Below are 14,089 nucleotides of genomic sequence, written 5' to 3' on the forward strand. Positions count from 1 at the left end.
CCAGAGCGGGGCCCTCCCCGTTACACTGCTATCCAATCAGCGCTGACCAACCGTCCAGCCACCAACCGCTAGAGCCCGAAGAAATGCACATCCGCCAATCACGAGTTGCGTTTCCGCGGCGGCCCAACCTAGCTTCTCCACCCACCAACGTCTCGGGGAAGGGAGTGAGTACCGATTCCTTCTGCCAATCCCCGCCGGCCACAGCTAGCTTTCCCGCCCGGCCTCTTTCCGTCACCAATCTAGGTGGCCCCCTCCCCGGACAGTCGGCCAATCAGGAGCGCGGTGGCATCCTGCCCTAGCTGTCGTTCGCTAAAGCAGATAGCGGTCAGAATCTGGGGGAGTCAACCGCGCCGCCTGTCTCTGGCAGCCTGCGGTGGTTTAAAGGAGGTGGCGGGAAGCTGGTGTTTGGATGAATTCATCACTCTCATAGTCGCTTGGGTAAGTGCCACTGGGCTGCATTTTCTCTGAAGAGGAGCGGGAACAGGTGGCACTTGGTGGGGCGCCATCCCGGGCGCTAGAGCAGCCTGATGGAGCAGCGTCGCCGGAGGGCCGCGAACCTCCACCCTGAAGGTCCCGGCATGCAGCGGGGGCGCGGGGCCTGTCGGGAGCCAATTCTCAAGCCGGAAGTAGTTCCTGCCTGGAGGTTTCTGGAGCTTCGGCTCCTCAACTCGCTGAGGTACCCTGTGTACTTCCTGCGTATCACCTGCAAATATCGGTTGAAGCCTGCCCTCAGGAAATCTAAGGCTTGCAGAGAAGATAGGCTTGTGATAATAGTATCCTAAAGCAAACCTTGGGGTCGCAAAGAGTCGGTCACGACTGAGCGACTTGAAGTGAACTGAAAGCAGGACTTGATCAGTGCCCGAAGAGAGGCCCTGTTGGTTTAAGGTCGATTTTTTAGTTTGGAGGCTTGATTAGGATTGGGTAGAGCTCATGAAAAGCAGTCCAGTTTTGGTAGAAACTGCTGAATCAAGAGTTTCAGAGAATCTTGCTGTAACAAATTGTTGGCGAGATATCCTGGAGTAGGAAATGGCAACACACTCCAGCTTTGTTGCCTGGAAAATTCCATGGACAGAGGCGCCTAGCGGCCTGCAGTCTATGGGATATAAAGAGTCAGACACGGGGAGAGCAGGCTCGCACGCACGCCACGCATTCCCATTAAAGAGTTCATCAGTCTTTGGGGGTTTCATAATGAACAGTCCAACCATTTGGACAATGAAAATGTTATTCTGGTCTAGAATAGCAGAGTCATGCTAATGTAAACAGTAAGTTGTTGGGAGTGTGGGGCAAGGAGACTCTTTGGTAGTTTCAGTTCTCAGTGTTCAACCTGTGTGTGTGTATGGGTGGGGGGTTAGATGTTTTTGGTTTTCAAGAAACAACGCTATAAAACCATTTTACCAGATTGGCAAAAATTAGAAGTATTATCACTTCAAGTATGCTTAGGTAAGGTACTTAAAAAGGAGGACAGTGGTTAGTAAAGGTCCTTGTAAGCCTTGTGAAAAAGTTTAAAACTGATCTTGAAGGCATAGGGAAGTGTTGAGGAAGTTAAAATCCTGTTAATCCACAGAATCCTCTCCACAAGACAAAGAAGAGAAAGCAGTTCTATTACTGAATAAGCATATCCAGATTATGATGCATTAGAGATAATCTGTAAATGAGATTACAGAGACAGAAATTCTACCCTATTTATACTGCTAAGCTATTAGAACCATTCTATTTTTAGCCACTACATAAATTCTCAAGATTAACAGCACAGTATTATAAAAAGATTTGACAGCACCACTTGCTTCAGATTCTTTGATAAGGTTCATCCTAAATTTGCCTGGTAATTGAGGTAGCCATTTTTTCCAGCTAAATTGCAGGAATAATGAAACTTCTTTTATTTCCATGACAAGTATCTGGTTACAGCCCAAAAAAGGTCCCTAGGTTAAACACCCACAGTGACAGGGAGATAGGAATGCTATTTTCCTAGATGTTTACATTTGAAAGGAATGACTCCCAGACTCTTAAGAAAATGCCAGGGTTGTAAAGCTTACTGGAGGCTTACTCACCTTCTAGTGGTATTTTTTCAGATAGCAAGATCAAAAGGACAGGGGGTTGACATTGGCAAAGGAGTGGTTGATGTGATGGATCATGGAGCCTAAAGTATAGTGGGGAAGTGAAGTGGGAGAGACTAAAAAGAGAGGCTCAGAGGGCTGAAAGTCTTGAAGATTAAGGTATAATATGAATATAGGAATGAGTGTTGGAAGACTAGCATATGAGGTTGTGGTCAAAAAGTAGGAGAGTTGGGGAGAGAAGTTACAAATGTCAATACCCAGGTTGCTGAAAGAGTGGAGATGAAGGTCTGAAAAAGTGGAGTTGAAGAACTGAGTTTCTAGGGCATTGGTTAGATCATCCATGTAAATCTGAATGTTGTCTGGGGTGATAACAGAATTTAGAAGGCTGAGCCACGGGCCAGAAGCCTCAGTAATTGAGAGGTGAGGGAAATGGACAAAGAGGAGGAAGAAGGGAGGTGATAGGCTGATGAGAGTGTCAGAGAGGCAGGATTTGTATTCTTTTGTGGATGTGTGAGGCTGGAAGTAGCATCAAGTATCAAGGAACATAAACTTCATGGTTTTTTTTTTTGAGCATTAAAATATTTTATTAAACTTCATGGTTTTTGTTTGCCACTTTGTTTTGTTTGTTTTGCTGTCTATAATGTCTAAAAATTTGTTACTTTTTTTAAACAAATGAAAATTTTTCTTATTACATTTGCAGGTTGTTCATAATCAAAATTAACAAAGCAAAAAAAAAAAAAACCCACCAAGATGTCTGTTGATCCAATGGCCTATGAAGCCCAGTTCTTTGGCTTCACACCGCAGACTTGCATGCTTAGGATTTACATTGCCTTTCAAGACTACCTGTTTGAGGTGATGCAGGCTGTTGAACAGGTTATTCTAAAGAAGCTGGATGGCATCCCAGAGTGTGCAATTAGTGCAGTCCAGATTCGCAAGTGCACAGAAGAGTTTCTTTGCTTCATGAAAGGACGTTTTGATAATCTTTTTGGCAAAATGGAGCAGCTCTTCTTACAGTTGATTTTGCGGATTCCCCCAAACGTCTTGCTCCCAGAAGATAAACCTCAGGAGACACATTCTTACAGTGAGGAAGAATTCCACCTTCTCCAAAAAGAAATTGAACAGTTACAGGAGAAGTATAAGACTGAATTGTGCACTAAGCAGGCCCTTCTTGCAGAATTAGAAGAGCAAAAAATCGTTCAGACCAAACTCAAACAGACATTGTCTTTGTTTGATGAACTTGAAAATGTTGGAAGAGACCATGGGGCTAGTGATTTTAGGGAAGGCTTGGTGTTCCTGATCCAGAACTCCAGAAAACTCCAGAGTATCAGAGAGAATGTGGAAAAGGAAAGCAAACGATTGAAAATATCTTGATTTCTCAATAGAAAAAGGAGTTTCTCAGAAGGTGGACTGGTACGGGATTTATATCGATGATATCCTTAATCCTAGTGAACACTATATTTTTGGGAGGGTTGGTTTGTTCACACTTTCTTATATTCCACATCCTCCTCCTTTTTAGTCTACTCTCCTGAAGCATCTGTGCTTTATATTGAACTAATCTTTGAAGCATCTGTGCTTAGAGGTCCGTAATGGGTGGGAAAGTATTCTTGGTTCATTAAGAACTCATTTGGGGGCATGACTGAAGAAGTAAAGCTTTCCCTGGCCATTCAAAGATATTTGTAAAAGTTGTACCTTGGTCGTGAGTCCTTTGTAACCTTGACCTTTTTGTCTTACTCTTTGGATAAAATGAAATGACACAAAGGTTAAGTGGGTGTCTTCTTTATTAACCAGTCACCACACTGTGGGACAGCCAACACAGACTCCTTGTTCTTGCCCAGTAACTTTTTTCTCACACGAGGAAGTTAATGACTAGCTGAAAGAAGCAAGTAGCAGAAAAAACAACCATGACCTTTAGAAAGAAGAAAGAAGTTGGTTGTTTCTAAGATAAATCCTTGATGATGTTGAAGAGTTTAATGTCTTGGAGCCCAGCAATGGAAGACATTGGACAAAAAGGAAGCATCTCACTGGCATAGAAAAGGAAGCCTGGAACATACTGAATTGCAAAGATTATATTAACTATTAGGTATATATACCATTTTTTTGGTCATACTTCAGTTAGTTTTGGAATCTGCCTTGAACCTAATATTTAATTAACTTATTCACACTCATAGAAACACTCAGTGATAAATTTTAACTGTATCTTGTACTTAAATTCAATGGAACCTAATATTTCCTTTTGTAACTAATCCATGTAAAATGTTAGATCAGCCATGGAAAGGGGAGAAATGGCAATAACTGCTCTTATTACTTGCCTTCCATGTCTTCCTAAAGAACAGAATTTGAAGTTTCTCCTTTATAAAGAAGTGTAATTTAGGGTATTCACATTTGCAATTAAATATTCATCAGTATAAGAAGCCTGTGTTTACCTGGAATACAATCCTGTACGTTAAATATGTCTATTTTAAAAGCTTTGATTTATGATATTCTGCTGTATTTAATGTCATGGTGTGTGTCTCAGTATGACTTTTTAGCCAAATGATCCTTTAAAGTCATAATCATTATTATTTTTTTACATTTGGAGCTTATTTAAAATGTCCTGGGACTTTCCTGGTCCAGTGGGTAAGACTCCAAGCATCCACGGCAGGGGGTGCAGTTTCAGTCCCTGCTCAGGGAACTAAGATCCCACATGCCCCAAGGTGTGGCCAAAAAAATAAGGGATGGGGTTGTGTGAATGGGAAACAATGGGATCACATGTTTGGAGAACACTAGGCCATGTATTGGAGAAGGCAATGGCACCCCACTCCAGTACTCTTGTCTGGAAAATCCCATGGACGGAGGAGCCTGGTAGGCTGCAGTCCATGGGGTCTGAAGAGTTGGACATGACTGAGCGACCTCACTTTCACTTTTCACTTTTATGCATTGGAGAAGGAAATGGCAACCTACTCCAGTCTTCTTGCCTGGAGAATCCCAGGGATGGGGTCGCACAGAGTCAGACACGACTGAAGTGACTTAGCAGTGCAGCAGGCCATGTATTGGGATTCAGTGCTTAGTCAATATCAAAGGACAGTAAAGATCCAGTATCCAAGATTGTAAGCTGGAAATAAAGAACGGTACATATCGTACCTTGGAGACTTAATTTTGGAGAACAGTGCCTTTTATTGGGGGTAAATTATTGTAGTAAACTGGCTGCACAGCTCAGGCTGATGTTGGGAAATGGTAGGTGTTACACTTTTGGTACTGAAATAAAGGGTCCAGATATCAAGGCAGGTAGTGATAATGGGATTCTGGGAAAACAACGGAAATGACAAGATCCTGCTGTCAGCAAACACTGAACTTATAAAGGTACAAGCTGGTGAATTGGGACAAATTCTAGAGCTCAGTGGGGAGACTGTCGGGGGGTGGAAGTGTCTTGATAAGAGGCAAATGGGGACTGGATACTGAGGGCAGTGAGTCACTAGGGGACAGAGGCCTGCTGTCACACAGGAGAACTGGACTCTGGTTTGCTGTCAGGACATGAGATGGAGAAGATACCAATTAGAGGTCTATATAGCTATTTAACTATCTGCTTCCCTTGTGGCTCAGTTGGTGAAGAATCCTCTTGCAATATGGCAGACCTGGGTTCAATTCCTGGGTTGGGAAGATCCCCTGGAGAAGGGATAGGCTAACCAACTCCAGTCTTCTTGGGCTTCCCTTGTGGCTCAGCTGGTAAAGAATCCTGCAGTGAGGGAAACCTGGGTTTGATCCCTGGGTTGGGAAGATCCCCTGGAGAAGGGAAAGTCTACCCACTCCATTATTCTGGCCTGGGGAATTCAGTCCATGGAGTTGCAAAGAGTTGGATAAGACTGAGCAACTTTCACTTTCTTTTTATAGCTATTTAGTGGAGAGAGATGCTGTATCTTGGAATGCTGGGTAATGGGATGAAATTGGTTTTGGAGGGACAGTAGGGACGTGAAGATTATGGGGTGAATTTTGAAGCGGAATAGGAAGTTTGGTGGGCTCACTGCATAGTTGGAAATAAAGGACAGAAATAGAGGAGACCGAAAAGGAAGAATTTATTTCATCAGAGGTACCACAATTGCAGACATTTCCAAGTATACACTGTAGTAGACAGCTATGTTTTGACATTAAACATTCATGAGAAAACAGAGATGGCATGGGGGTAAATAACCTGCCAAGGTGGGTTTTGGTATTTCGCCTTTTGGGTATGAGATGACAAATCCCCAGGGGTTGGGTGATTTCCTAGAGCGAATTCTCGTCAATCAGAAATCTCACTCCCTTTTGCGAGGCTCTAGAAGGGCTCCGGGCCAGGATAAGCAACCCCCCCACCCCCTCAATTCCTAAAGACGCAAGGGCAACCGTCTCTTGGGCCCCAAGCCTCATCCCGCGCAGCGCAGCGTGCAAGCTATGGGCCGGCGCGTCCCTGGAGGTCTGCAGCCGCTGGTCCCAAGCGTCCAGGACACGACGAGAGCGTGACTTCCTGGCAGAACAGCTCTTTTGGCCTTGTTTCCGCTCGGTCCCGAAATCGATAGCGTCATCAAAGCCTAAGGTAGGGAAAACGCAGTCCCGGTGAGCTCAAGTCTCTGGAGAGGTGGTGCGCTACCCCCGACAAACGCCACTCACTGTGCGCCGCGCTCTTGTGACGTCCGCTGCGCGCTCAGGTCCGCCAGCTCCCTCCCACGCGCCGGGCTCTGTCTGCGCCAGCTCGGGGTGGGGTGAGGGGCACAGCTGGCTCCTGGGAGGGGGTGGTCGGGCGATGCAGCACCACAGGACTCCGGCCCCAGCCCAGGCTAGGGCGCCGACCCTCCCCGCGGGGCCCTCTCTGGAAGTCCGCGGCCCGGGTCGGCTCATCCCTTAAAAAACAGAAGGTTGGACTCGCTGTACACGCCCCAGACACAAAACGACAGGCTCCTTCTGCGTGCCCCCACCTCACAAAGCGGTAGGGTCCAGAGACATTATCCTCATGATAAATGGGGATCCATCTCACCGCGAAGACTCTAAACGTTGGAGTCTGACTGTGTTCCCGTCCCCTCGTCCCCAGGTGCTCATTTCATTAGCGACAGCTGCTTTGGATGTTTATATTGATGGACAGTTAGACAAAGGCGGTGACAAGCAGAGAAGAAAAGACACAAACGTCAAAAGCTAGACGAAGGGGGTGCGGCGCGTCTCCAGGCACAAAATGCTGAGCACTTCCTTTCCCTTCCCGCCCGCCTCAGCCCTGCGCGCATCCCGTCCCGCCCCCGCCAATCAGGCAAGCTGCAAATGGATATAGGTAAAGATGCAGGAGGTGATGGAGAAGGCGATGGCCGCGTAGATAAAGATGGAGAGGTGCGGAAAATGGTCGAGATAGCAGCCTTCGTCCAATGGAGGGGCCTCTTCCCGGGGCTGGGGGCGCATCGCGCCCTTAGGGGGCTGCCCGGGGCGGGCCCCTTGCGCCTTCCCGCCAGTGCGCCGACCCGCCTTCCTGCCCCCGGCCCACGCCGACTTGGGCCCACGGACAGTGGGGGGCTCTTCCGGAGGAGCCTTGTCAAACAGGCCTTCGGAGTCAGAGTCGGGGTCCGGGCGAAGCTGCTCGGGGTCCCAGGGTTTGCGCTGAAAGAGTTGGTCAGCCATAGGCGAGGAATGCGGGGAGACGGGTATGTGGGTTCCAAGTGGTCCGGTCCTGGCAAGATCTAGGCGCAGTGGGCGGCGACGGCGGGGCTGCGGCTGTTTTTCAACTACCGGGTGGGGGCGGAGCCGGGGGCCTCTGCAGGGTCTGCGCCACGTCTGTCTCAGTCGTGGAACCTCTTATTTCTGGCTTGCGCTTCAGCTCCCAGCCTGTTGCAGAGGTTGGCTGTCCGGGATCAACCTCCTGGATGCTCCAGGGCTGGCGCCGCAGGAGTCTCTGTGTAACCTGGCTTGTTTCCATGGCAAACTGACCCGGGGGCTGGGGCGTGGGGGGTGATGCAGGAAGCCGGTGGGGGTGCGAGCTGCTAACTGGGACCCGGGAGGGCGAAAAGGGGACTTGGGGCCGAAGAGGCTGAAATGCAGACGGGCAGAATCCCAGTTCCACGCGGAGCTCCCTGGGGGTTTATTTCTCCTTTCAAAAGAAATATTATGTGATCTTTTTTAATTAAAAAATTTAATACATAAAGAAATTAATACATAATCTTTGTAGAAAACGCTAAAGTTCGAAAACACTATTGCAAAAAGAGTAACAAAATAAAGTCTCCCACAGTCTCAAGTCCAGAGGTAGTACAGTCAGCCGTGGTGGTGCTTTTCTTCCTGCTCCTCACCCAGGAAGGCAGTATCCCAGCCTTTTGGGCGTATCACATATGATTAGAAGATTAGGAACAAATACTTTCAAAGATCGCCTGAACTGAGCAGCCTGCTCCCCCATTGCCACCCCTACCCAGGGTCCTCTTGGCAGCTGCAAGACTCTTCCACGGGTTCCACTGGTCTACCACAGATGGCTGGGTACCCTCTTCTGGCATGTCTGTCGCACCCACGTTTCCAAAGCTGGTTGGTGTTCCCTTATGGAATTGGGGGAAGCAGCCACTGGGAGTTACTTGGGTCCCAGTGGTTGGGAGGAATACATGGCAGACCCTGCCAGTTGCTGCAGACCCAACCCTGCCATTCAGGAACTCATTTCCTCTTGCAACTGAAAGGTCGGAGGGGACCAGAACTAGCATGTGGAAACAATGTCAGCAGGCTGCTGTCTCTCTCCATCTCACAGAGCTGTCAGGGACTTCTTGTGGGGCCAGAGTCTTCCACATAGTGCCTAGTGGTAGGTATTCAGATAAAATTTGTTGAATGAATGAATCGAAGTGAATGAATGGTTGTTGGCAGCAGCAGGATCACAGTCTCACAGTTTAGCAAGTTTAGCTGAAAGAGCATTTAGTTTCCTAGAGGTGGAGTATATGGAACCGTTGTTGGGAATGTAAAATGGTGCAGCAACTTTGGAAAACATTCTGGTAAACTGCATGAAAAGTTAAACCATTCACTTACCATACAACCTGGGAATTAATTCCACCCCAAAGTTTCTATCCAACAGAAATGAAAACGTATGTCTGTGTTCAGACTACACGAATGTCCATAGCAGTGTTATTGGTAACAGCCCCAAACTGGGAACAATCCAAATGTCAATCAAATGATGAATAGACAGGCAAAATGTTGACTATCTATGCAATAGGGTAATATTCAGCAATAAAAAGGAGTGAACTAATGAAACATGCTACAATGTGGATGAACCTCAAAAGCATCATAATAAGTGAAAAAAACCAGATGAACATGGAGACAGATTGTATGATATATTTAAATGAAATGTCCAGAAAATGAAAATGAGATATCACCTCACACCTGTCAGAATGGGTATCATCAAAACCCCCACACATAACAAATGTTGGCCAGGATGTAGAAAAAAGGGAACTCTAGTAGCAGTTTAGCAAGACAGAAAGTCATGAGGATATTCATGTGCTTTGATACAGTCATTTCACCCCTTAATATTGTTTTCAAGTCAACAGTCTAAAGAGTAAAGAAAAGCTTTTGGCAGAAAGATTCATACTGTTTATCATGGCAAAGAAACTGGAGCAAACTCAATGTTGGAACAAGAGGAGAATACTTAATTAAATGATGGTGTGTATACTGCAGTCATAAAATTAAGACACTTGCTCCTTGGAAGAAAAGCTATGACAAACCTAGACAGTGTATTAAAAAGCAGAGACATCATTTTGCTGACAAAGGTCTGTATAGTCAAAGCTATGGTTTTTCTAGTAGCCATGTATGGATGTGAAAGCTGGACCATAAAGAAGGCTGACCGTGGAAAAATTGATGCTTTTGAATTGTGATGCTGGAGAAGACTCTTGAGAGTCCCTTGGACAGCAAGGAGATCAAACCAGTCAATCCTAAAGGAAATTAACCCTGAATATTCATTGGAAGGACTGAGGATAAAGCCCCGTTACTTTGGTCACCTGATGCGAAGATTCTACTCATTAGAAAAGACCCTGATGCTGGGAAGGATTGAGGGCAGCAAGAGAAAGACAATAGAGGATGAGATGGTTGGATGGTGCCATTGACACAATGGACATGAGTTTGAGCAAACTCCGGGAGACAGTGAAGGACAGGGAAGCCTGGCGTGCTGCAATCCATTGGGTTGCAAAGAGTTGGACACGAATTAATAACTGAACAACAACAGTCCACTGCATGGTATCACACAGAGGCATCAGCGAGATTATTCTCAAAACTGTCAAGTAGCTTGAGGGGTGCTTGTCATAGTGTAAATTAATGTCAGAAAAGCAAGATTTAAAACCACATGTGCTAGGATGACAAGATGAAAATGTATTGCAGAGAAAGGTTAGAACAGGAAGAGTAAAGCTGGTTATTTTTGGATTGTTTGGATGGTGAGATCATGGGGCAATTTCTAATTTTTCCAGACTTTGTTTACCATTGTTATACTATTTTTTTTGTGCAACAAAAGCAATTAATAGATGAGAAAATCTAAAAATGGGCCCAATGACCACTTGTCAGATTAACAATATCCTGCAATGTTCTGATTGGTGCCCACGCAGACTAAGGACAGTACCCAAGTGTCTGGATGGCCCCACATTGCCTAGTAACCACATGCTCAACAGTGGTTGCTAGGAAACCAGGAACAGAGACAGGACTCCTGACTAATACCCAGTGCCCATCGCGCTGCAAACCTCTTCCCCTTGTTACTGAAAGCTTGGCCTCTCTGTACACCAGTGCCAAATCAAGTCTCAGAGACTGAATTTTGGGTGATGTAGAAAAGGATAGCTTTATTGCTTTGCCAGGCAAATGAGGACACATCAGGCTTCTGCCTCGAAATACTGTGTGTGTGTGTGTGTGTGTGTGTGTGTGTGTGTGTGTGTGTGTGTGTATGCATTCTTAAAGAAAAAGATTATTCATGACAGTTGTTCAAATAGTAAGGCAGAATTTATTGAGAACTACTGTGATAGATGGACTTCCCAGGTGGTTCAGTGGTAAAGAATCTGCCTGCCAAGCAGGAGATGCGGGTTTGATCCCTGGCTCAGGGAGATCCCCTGGAGAAGGAAATGGCAATCCACTCCAATATTCTTGCCTGGAAAATCCCATGGACAGAGGAGCCTGGCTGGCTACAGTCCATGAGGTTGCAAAAGTATTGAACTCGACTTAGTGACTAAACAACGACATTGTGATAGGTATAGGAACTTCTGTGACAGCATTTGGCAGCAGAGGGGAGAGATTGGGCTCAACTCTGAATACAAGAGAAAGTTGGGGCTTTATAGCCAAGGGCAGAGTGGGCTGGCTGGGAGATGGGGCAGTGGTAATGGTGCTGGAGGTGTGTTTGTCAGTGGAAAACTACTGGGAGAGTTGGGTAATTCTTTGCTAACAGGATTGTTGCTGAAGGCAGGCCAGAGTGGTCAGGTATCATGTGGAGGATGAGGAATTTAATCAGGTATCAAGGGTGGGCGATTCTGGATAAACTAAATTAGTAGGGTTCTAATTAAAACCAAACAATGCAAAAAAAGACACGGAAGTCCAAGAGTCAAGGCCCAGTTGGGAAGAGGATTCAGAAGAGCCTAAGTAAAGTTCGGTCCAGGAGAGATTTTGTCAGTGGGTACACAAACATATATATGATTACAGAGATAGGGCTTCCCAGGCCGCTCAGTGGTAAAGAATCCGCCTGCCAATGCAGGAGACGCAGGATGTGTGGGTTCATTCCCTGGGTTGGGAAGATCCCCTGGAGTAGGAAATGACAACCCACTCCAGTATTCTGGCCTGGGAAATCCCGTGGACAGAGGAGCTAGGTGGGCTACAGTCCATGGGGTCTGTGTCCCCATGGGGTCCAAAAGGGTTGGACACAACTCTGCGACTAAACAGCAAACAGCAGAGATAGAAAAAAGGTGCGAAAGGAGATACGGAAGACTGTTATCAGAATGTCTGCATCTCTAGGGCTCAAAGCAATAGCAGTACTACCAACAGCAAGGATGTCTGTGGGCAGAGGTCTGACTCAGATGACACCTCCTCAGGAAAGTCCTTCATGAATGTCACTTCCTCAGAAAAGTCCTTTCTCCCTGAGCATTCTAAAGTTGTATGCTCTTCCCTCTCCCCCAGCTATCACCCTCTCCAATTTTTGTTTTCTTAAAAGTACCTCGCAGTATGTGAAAGTATCTTCTAAATGAACTTATTTATCTCATTTTTGGCTGTGCTGGGTCTTCCTTGCTATTCTCAGGCTTTCTCTAGTTACAGCAAGCCCGGGCTGCTCTCTAGCTGCAGTGCACTGGCTTTTCACGAGGTGGCTTCTCTTGTTCTGGAGCACAGGTTCTAGGCATAGGGGCTTCAGGAGCTGGGGCCTGCAGGCTTAGTTGCTCCGAGGCATGTGGAATCTTCCGCAAACGATGACTGAACCCGGATGCCCTGTATTAGCAGGCGGACTCTTATCCACTCTACCACCAGGGAAGTCCAAAATGGATTTATGATTTCTATTAATATTTCCTTACCACTGGAATATAAACTGCTCACCTAGAACATCCCCAGGCACAATGAAGCTAAGGTTTGTTGACTGACAGTTGTTCACTGAATCAGTAGCTGTGGACTCACCTTACGCATCAGTCCATGCCATCTTCAACCATTTCAGGCAAGTATCATTATTCCCCTTTAACAGACCCAACAACTGAAGTTCACAGCGGTTTAGACTTTTCCAGGACCACATCTAGTGGGTGAAGCCAGGATTTGGTTCCCAGCTCACTGCCTTTCCCTCAGTACCCCAACTGTTGGCGATTAGGATTCAGATCCAAAGTAGTCAAGCATCTTTTCCCCCAGTTCCGGATCTGCCTTTGTTTCTAGCCATTCTCCTCCCCCAAGACCCGCCCCACTTTTCAGTTGGCTGCCATGAAGATGGCTCCCGATTTGGGAATAGATTACTGGACCTCTGGAAACAAGAGACTGCAATGAACTGGAAGGGAGGGAAGTGAGTAGGGGAACCCCGTGGGAGAGGGCAGAGCAGGCAGACCCTTCCTCGCGCACCCTCACCCCTGACCTCCACCTCCTCTCTCTGCGGTCCCGGGTCTCGGCCCGGAGTGCACCTGGGCTTTTCCCACATTTAGTCTGCAGAGGTCTCGGGGTCACCACCCTCCTAGCTAGGGAGAAAACTCAGCTGGATGCACCCTCAGGAGGCCTCTCGCCAGAGGCCTGAGCTTCTCCAAGAGCTTGTGGGAAGACCAGGCAGCCTGGGCACCTTTGGGTATCCTGGGGCCACCCTATCCCCAGCTGTGGTTTCCACTTCCTCTCAATCATTCTGGAAATCATGCACACTTCAGCTATCTGAGGCCTTGGGGCCAGTTGGGAGAGGAAAGAAAGAGCGGGTAGGTGTGAGTGAAAATAGAGGGTTTGTGTTTTGGGGTGTTTGATACTCTGTCATCTCATGGTTTGGGGGAACGGTGTGTGTAGATATGTGTGTGCGCCCACCTGTCTGACCTTTGTTATCTCTTCTCCCTGTAGAAAGGAACAATCCATGACTGCTGACATCAACCAGAAATTTTGGTTTGCACCGAGACATTTCCCCTGACTTTATTTGGGAGTTGTTACCAAGTCACTTTCTGCGCTCAAATATTTTGTGATTTGGGGAACATCTCTGCATTATCCCATGAGTTTGCTCATCTGTGTGGAACAGGATGTCCTGGGAGTGGGACCGCAGCCCTCCAGCAGCTGTCTTTGAGGAGGGGTTGCCTTGGAGCCCTGGGGGTAAACCTCCCTCTTCATGGCCCCTTTGATGGTTGGGCCTGGGGTTGTGGGTTTGGGGGAGCCTGGAAAGTAGAGACACCCTTGGTCACACCTTCTTCATGTAGAAGCCTCTGCGTCCCTTTTTGTTCTTGGCCTGTCTACAGGTTGGTGGGTGGGCTCGAGTTCTCCTGGGAATGAACCCGAGGAGGGCCCTGAGGGGAGCGTGGGTGCCCCAGCCCTAGCTGGACAAGTGAAAAACCAATCTGTTTTTGTTCCTGTTCACAAGCCATTCAAAACCCCCAAGGTGTTCATTTCCATTGTCTATCTCCACCCAGAGCCCC

At 47.1% G+C, this 14,089-nt stretch overlaps 2 protein-coding genes across 3 annotated transcripts; one reads left to right on the forward strand and one right to left on the reverse strand.

The window, feature by feature from the left end:
* Nucleotides 1-275: 275 nt before the first annotated feature.
* On the forward strand, nucleotides 276-4,525 carry MIS12 (MIS12 kinetochore complex component). 2 transcript variants are annotated; one of them, XM_065910539.1, is made up of 2 exons: nucleotides 276-438; nucleotides 2,755-4,525. In XM_065910539.1, the coding sequence occupies exon 2, from the start codon at nucleotides 2,805-2,807 to the stop codon at nucleotides 3,423-3,425; it is 621 nt and encodes a 206-aa protein (XP_065766611.1). In that variant the 5' UTR covers nucleotides 276-438; nucleotides 2,755-2,804; the 3' UTR covers nucleotides 3,426-4,525. The 2 variants fall into 2 exon arrangements, with proteins under 2 accessions (XP_065766611.1, XP_065766612.1); XM_065910540.1 differs by lacking the exon at nucleotides 276-438 and adding an exon at nucleotides 553-676.
* A 1,554-nt stretch (nucleotides 4,526-6,079) lies between these two features.
* Nucleotides 6,080-7,742, reverse strand: LOC136149898 (uncharacterized). Its single transcript, XM_065910541.1, has 2 exons — nucleotides 6,672-7,742; nucleotides 6,080-6,592 (listed from the first exon to the last, which is right to left on the reverse strand). The coding sequence occupies exon 1, from the start codon at nucleotides 7,659-7,661 to the stop codon at nucleotides 7,296-7,298; it is 366 nt and encodes a 121-aa protein (XP_065766613.1). The 5' UTR covers nucleotides 7,662-7,742; the 3' UTR covers nucleotides 6,080-6,592; nucleotides 6,672-7,295.
* Nucleotides 7,743-14,089: the final 6,347 nt, after the last annotated feature.

The sequence above is a fragment of the Muntiacus reevesi genome, chromosome 18, assembly GCF_963930625.1.
Source record: "Muntiacus reevesi chromosome 18, mMunRee1.1, whole genome shotgun sequence".
Classification (NCBI taxonomy): domain Eukaryota; kingdom Metazoa; phylum Chordata; class Mammalia; order Artiodactyla; family Cervidae; genus Muntiacus; species Muntiacus reevesi.

Excerpts from the sequence above, each read along its gene's own strand:
- MIS12 (XM_065910539.1), top strand. The coding sequence starts at position 2,805 with ATGTCTGTTGATCCAATGGCCTATGAAGCCCAGTTCTTTGGCTTCACA.
- LOC136149898 (XM_065910541.1), bottom strand. The coding sequence starts at position 7,661 with ATGGCTGACCAACTCTTTCAGCGCAAACCCTGGGACCCCGAGCAGCTT.